Raw genomic sequence first — 7,159 nt, forward strand, 5'->3', positions numbered from 1 at the left:
TTTCTGTACAAATTATAATATTAAAAATGACCAGTTCTCCATACAGCGTCATTTACAATTGAATTTGCAGCAACAATAATAAAAAAAATCTTTCAGCCCATCAATGACTGGTCCATATTGCAGTTCAGGCACCAACATCTGAAGGGGGCGCTGTGTATCTGTAGGAATATAGTTTGTTGTCTGCCCCTCCACTTAGGATCAACTGGAAAAAATAAAAATTGTGGTTACTTCAAATAGAAATATAGAAAATATTGAATTAGAGTACGTCTATATACGTGTATTCAATTTAAGGAATCAGATCTAATAAAGTCTAGGCAAGAACAGCCAAGCACGGAGGCACAGCTGGTATTTAAGTGAAAGAGAGATCTGCATGTCCATCCATCCTGTCTGGGGGTTATAGTTGGTCACAGAGATGGGACATTTCTGGCATATCCTGTACAAGGGTCATATATATCATAGAAGGGAAGGCTTCTTGATTTAATATTTCACACATATTTTCTAAAAGGGTACAATGAAACCAGCATGCCGCTTGTTATAGTTCTTACCCCATGTTCTGTCCAGTCAACACTTAAGACTTTATCTTCATGTGCAGCAAGATCGTAAAGAGGAGCTTTACAACTGTAACAAGAGCAAAAAATAAATAACTGCGTCACCAAGTGCAATAAAAGAAAAAGGCAGTTATACGGAGTGTGGAGCCTTACCTTCTCGTGTCCCACAGCTTCACATATTTATCAAGAGATCCAGACACCAGCTGTTGCTCATTGGTGGGCGACCATTTCACTGCTGTTACCCAACCCGAGTGAGACGTCAATGACAGCAGAACCAAGGACCCATCTGTAAAGGAAAAAAAAAAAAAAAAAAGATTCTCTGGTGACCCTTCTCCTAAGGTCAGATACTAGCCTGCAAGGGCAAGCTATAATACCTAGTATCCACTAGTAATATTAGTGCTGGACGTTTAGACTGTTGTCTCATGCAGATTTGTAGATTTTACACTTTCGACTGCACAGGCACGGTTTGATCTGTAGGACATACTGACTTGCCCTGGTGATTGTCTACAAGGCAATTAAAGATGTACAAATAATATATATATATATATATATATATATATATATATGTGTCTTAAGCAGCCAAACAATTAATTTACAATATAAAGCAATTTCAGAGTAAATAGATTCCATGTGACATGATTGCTAACCTTTAGTTCTTGGATCCCATAAACGGATGTGTCTGTCTGTACTACCAGATGCCAGTCGTCTGCACAGAGGCGAGTACGAGATACAGCTGAATACCTTGCTTCCGGTCTGGTAGATAAAACAAAATCAGACTTATTACACATTAGAACTTCCATTTATTAACTACACTTACCATAGGATTAACAAAATATTTATATTTACACACAAGTTATTCAATAAATTATATATATATATATATATATATATATATATATATATATATATATATATATATATATAAATAACTAACGCACAAGCTTAAAGACAAGGGGGTGTGGACAGTGTGTGAGGTTGTAATATTGAAAGGCAATATAGCCATTTAATACAATAGAAGTAGTAATGGTAAATCAAGCATAACTTTATTCTATAGAGTTCTTACCAAAGTAGTTTTAGTTTCTCCGGCTTCAACGTCCCATACTTTAATAGTGTGATCCCAAGATGCACTGCAAACCTCATCTGCATCAGACCACAGCACGGAGGAAATGGCTTCATTGTGACCAGAAAGAGTAACAATTGGAGTCTAAAAAAAATGTTTTATATCCTCAGTGAAATTGTATCTGCAGACATATTTTCTCATAATTACAATGACAATGGTATTGACAAAGTACAGCTTAATATGCATGTGTCCTTTAAGAAAATCCATCTAGAGAAGCCAAATCACTAGAGCATTGTAATTTTACTAGGAAAATAATTATTATTCCATCCCTGGAACAGACAATGACCACACAGGAAACATTGAAACTGAATGACAATATCCATAAACCAATACAAAATAGAGGAATTTTTATACATGGTGTTAACAGGACTCATCTACTCACTCTTGTTAATCCAAGCTGCTCAGTTTTTTGTTTCTTTCTTGGATGGTTTGACTTCTCCTCAATTTCTTCTTCTTCATCGGTGGGAACTGTAATGTAACAAACTTCTCATTGATACATATAGGCATCTTGTAGAAAATAATTTTACACTATAGAAATGTTAGATCTTCAATGAACTGAAAACAAATGCATGAAGTGCCACTTATTTTTGTGGTCACTGAATCTTCCATCTAATGCAAATTCAGTAGTTGGAACGATATTGATGAAATAAAGCAAAATATTCTCCTCTTAATAGGCAATAATGACTATTTTCTTTTCAGGACTTCTGTTGCTTGTCCATCCTTAATTCATCACTAATATATCATAAATCTCCCTCCGAGTGCATATATCAGAAGTGGCTGAGAGCAGAACTGCTTTAGTTGTTCATGGCAACCAATCAGAGCCAAACTATCATTTTATTAACAGCTGTGGGAAAATGAAAGTTGAGCGCTGATTTGTTGCCATGGGCAACTAGCACAGTTCTGCTCTCAGACACTTCTGATAAATCTCCCAATGTGATATCCTAATATATTATTCAGATTTATGGCACCCAATAAGTATTACTAACCTGCAGACCAGATCTTTAGCATTTTATCCCATGAGCCACTGCAAAACTGGAAAAGACAATATTTTTATGTTAAATTATAGTGAAAAGCAGGTAAAATCAGCAAAGTGTTAAACATTAGGGCATGCCATAATAAAACAATAATCCAACGTGTTCAAAGAGAATATCACTATTTCTAGACAAGGAATTCTTCATTTTTAGAAGTATCAGTAGTTTGTGGCCCTCTGTGCGCAGGAAGGTGAAGACCTAATTTCTGACATTAACCCCACCTCCCACTTTGCTATAGGACTTTTATTTAATCGGACACCTCAGTGAGATTCTTACAGATTTAGGCTACATTCACACGACCGTTGGGGGGGACGTATATACAGCTGCAAGCTTGCGGCTGTATATACCGGTATGTCTCCCATAGGCCAGCAATGGGAGTATGGAATGGTATGGGGAGCTATAGTGCAGCACACTGTAACCGGGGAAAAGATAGGACAAGGAGGAGTATTTGATCAAAGAAGAAAAGTTCTTCTTGCTCTAGAGATATTACATATTAATATTTTATTGTATTCACTTGTACTATTCCATGTAAAATTTGGTGGTGTTATAAATCATTTAAATATTACAATAAATGCATAAGGTATGGTTGAAGGGGTTTTACAGGTTAACTTAGCAGCCATGTACATTGGGTAGTTGGACCATAACTGCATGAAAATTAGTGCGGTAAGGTCCCCAAAAAACAAAGGCCTGTAGGGGTTGCAGCCTCTGCATTGGTACAGCAGAGCATAGAAAACATATTGATGCTATATTCGGGGCACTTTTTATTATTAAGCATCATACAACTCCAACATATTGATAGATTACATGAAAACTATATAAAACAGTAAATATATTCATTCATTTACTTTGCTGCCGGAAGCATCCACGGCTATGGAGTCCACGCTGCCAGCATGTCCTCTGCAGCAATGAAGAGCCTTGACTTTGTTCTTCTCAGCATTCCACTCCCAGAGAAGAATGGTCTGGTCCATTGATGCACTCAGTAACAAACAGGAAAGACTGTCTATGGAGAACAACAAGTGTCAGAACTCTACACTACCAGAAAGTTATTAATATAATAATTATGATACTACTCAGACTAATTACGATTGAACTGTTGATTTATGACAATTAGTTGTGAAATTGTTTAAAAAATAAAATAATATACATATATTACTTTAAGAAAATGATGTTACCTTTCTTTACCCAGGCCACATCTTTCACTACTTCAGTATGGCCTGCCATAGTCATGAGCGACTTTCCTTCCACTGACCAAATTCTGCAGGTTTTGTCATATGAGCCTGTTAAAATCCTAAGCACAAAATAAGGGGGGGAAAAAAAGCATTAAATATCACATTACAAGGAGTATCGAAGGATATAATGGACATCCAAAGTCTGCTATACCACTCTTCACTTCCTGCAATGGAGCTGAGCCAGTCATCATGTAGCATGCATTCTTCAGGCTGCGGAGCTGTGATCTTTTCGACATATTCAACTTCAACCACTTCTTCCTATAATAAAAAGAAACAGGATGAAAAATGAAATATCTGGAGATCATTCATCCATAGTAAGACACTTTTGTCTGTAGATTGTGTAGCAACTACGAGAACTCATATGTGCAGTACAACAAAAATGCACTGTGTGATATTTTTCAATACTGGGACCTACTAGAGCAGGCTCCAAGATCAGGCTAATACCCAACCTCCAAAGCTTCAAATGTACTCTTAAAACCCATTTCTTTAGGCAGTACTATCACATTCCCTAACTGCATGAAACTTTAACTCTCTTTTTACTAATCCATCCTGTGCCTTCCTCCCATCTGTTATCCAGCAAAAACCAGATACCAAGCTCTAGGCTTCTCTGCAGTCACTTCCAGCAGGACTCCAGACTGTGACACCTATTGATCTTATTTGATCTTTGTATCGAATAGATCTACATAAAAGTTCCACTAGAAAGCCCTGCCAATCATAATGTGATGGAATATCCAAGATATAAGTACAGGCAGGCTTCAATTTAAGAACTCCCAAATTACAGATGGACCTCTGGATGAACTTGTGTAGAGTTATCAAAGGTATAAAGAATGAAGCATTATTGTTAATCCTTGTTCTTTTGAAAACAAGATCTAATCGTCAAAGGGACCAAAATTTTTTTTTGCTTTGGAGAAACATTCTTCAAAAATACATCTGTCCCGACTTGCAGACAATTCTTGTACATAAAATTGTGGCTGCCTGTAATTATTAGGCAGAAACAAAGTTTAGGGATAACCTACTGTTGAGATGGCTTCCGATTCCATATGTTTTATAAGTGGCAGCCGCAGGAACTGGCTCTTGACGAGAAAGTCAAACTCCACATAAGTGTGCTCTTCTGTAATTTGAGAAAACACCACACATCTGTTAAAACTGATGCATTTCTGAAAGCTTTACTAGACTTTCAACAACAATTGCTAAATGAATAGTGCAGATTATAATAGTAAACTTTGTAATACACTTTATTTATGGAATATGTTCCAAAATGAAATGTAATCATGTTAGCGTTATCTGGAGGTTTTACGGCAGCTCCATGTATAACTATGATACTTCGCATCCAGTCCACGGTACAGTGTTTAGTAAGTGAAATCCTGCCACCACATGGACCTAGCATGCTCATGTATTTTTAGCCTAAGTTGCAGCTTCTTAGGCCTTTGAGAAAAATAAACTGAATTTGCTTGAAGAATTGAACTCAATATCACTCCAATATCATTTCTCTTTCTGAGCCATTAAATTACACAACACACAAACGTACCATTTTTGGTTTCCAGCACCTTGTTGATAATATTACTGAGATCTTTAACTTCAGATGTGGCTGGTATGGAAAAAGGAACATCATCGATTTCATACCTAAAACAAAAAAAATGTGTAGTTACTAGACTACAGAACTTTTCTACAAATGCTGGGTACATAAACACATCATGGTCTCCATTTGTGTGGTATTTCATGTATAACATGTTAGATGAAGAGAGCTAGTATTCGCGAAAGCTCACCATCAAAAGGTATCGCCTGATTTCTTAAATCTTCTTCTGCTCTCCACGCTTACATGGTACAAATCTACACTACTATTCATTTGTGTCAAGCATTTAAATGTGTTCCAAAGGGAAGGGAAGTGCAATAGCCTGAAAAAAACTTGAGGAAATCCCTGTTGGGGCCTGGACAGGCTGTCTCCAGTAGATCCTTTTTGCTTCAGTCCTGTGGGTCCCACTTTTGTAAACCAGGGGCTTCCTCACACCAAAAAATGTCAGACAGTGACTGACAGTGGTCCAAGGACCCCAATGCCATCTTGTTCTTTGGTCCCTGTCAGGAAAAGCTGCGGATTTGAGAGCAAAACATCTGCTACACTTTACACCACTGTGAGATTCCTGTAATCTTATATGCTTGATGCAGAACTTATCGACACGGAATTGACATGAACTATGGATTCTTTAACAGTGGATATCTTTGGTTCTGTGGGAGATTTATCACAAGTCTCTTGCGTAGCACATAATCAGAGCTCAGCTTTCATTTTTGCCACAGCTGTTTATAAAATTAAAGCTGAGCTTTGATTGGTTTCCATGCGCAACAAGAATAGTTTTACTAGATGATAAATCTCCCCCACAGTTCTGGTGTTAATTTAAAGGGGAGATGTTTCTCGGTGCAACAGTTCAGAAAACATAGCCTTTTATAGTGTGCCCCCCTCCAACCTGGCCAAATGTCTGCTAATTCTATAAAGAAAAAATGTAACCTATTCAACTATCCTATCATGCTTACGTCTTAAAAATAACTAAGTAAAAATGGTTGTGATGTGTAATGCTGTTCCAAAGATATCGAGCATAACAGAACTGCAAAAATTGACCTGGATATTCGTAACCAATCACCCACAGTCATAAAGCTCTTACTGTGCATTTCCTATTGGATTGTGCAGTAAATTCCTTCTTCATGTGCCCTTTGTGTGGACTTTAGAAGTAAAGCTTCTCTTATTCAAAAGACCAGCAGTTATCATATTAAACAACCCACCAGCAGTCCAGCTTATCGGCTGATAGCAGAGAACACTAGAATCGGGCCCTGCTTTTTTCTTAGCTACTGACCACCATGCACGTCACACCGTGTCACTTACTCCTTATTCTTGGTGAAGAACCGTGCCTGGATCTGCGCCATGGTGAAGAATGGCCCTCACTCGCTGCACACAAGCCGGGGGATACAGCGACACTCCGATCCAGACGTGATGCCTCCACACTAACCACGTGTTACATGGGGCAAGCCTGCACGTCGAGCGCGTCCAATCCTATCGACTAGTCAGGTCTACTGTTAAAGTGACAGCGCTCCCACCCCGCGCCTTGTCATGCCACCGCATATCTTCCCATTTTTCTGTATACATTACTACTGTTCATAAATGTTCTTTATTTAAAAAAAAAAAATTGTTGCGTTAATATTGTTCATAATCTGCGTTCCATTTCTGTTTCCGGAATACTTTCC

At 37.9% G+C, this 7,159-nt stretch overlaps 1 protein-coding gene across 1 annotated transcript; it reads right to left on the bottom strand.

Annotated features, from left to right (window-relative positions):
* On the bottom strand, positions 1-7,156 carry WDR12 (WD repeat domain 12). The gene is made up of 13 exons (XM_072121227.1): positions 6,801-7,156; positions 5,457-5,551; positions 4,945-5,039; positions 4,080-4,186; positions 3,872-3,987; positions 3,545-3,699; positions 2,655-2,700; positions 2,051-2,136; positions 1,612-1,752; positions 1,196-1,301; positions 702-834; positions 546-618; positions 1-202 (listed from the first exon to the last, which is right to left on the bottom strand). The coding sequence occupies exons 1-13, from the start codon at positions 6,839-6,841 to the stop codon at positions 125-127; spliced, it is 1,272 nt and encodes a 423-aa protein (XP_071977328.1). The 5' UTR covers positions 6,842-7,156; the 3' UTR covers positions 1-124.
* Positions 7,157-7,159: the final 3 nt, after the last annotated feature.

The sequence above is a fragment of the Engystomops pustulosus genome, chromosome 8 (genome assembly GCF_040894005.1).
Source record: "Engystomops pustulosus chromosome 8, aEngPut4.maternal, whole genome shotgun sequence".
In the NCBI taxonomy this organism is placed as follows: domain Eukaryota; kingdom Metazoa; phylum Chordata; class Amphibia; order Anura; family Leptodactylidae; genus Engystomops; species Engystomops pustulosus.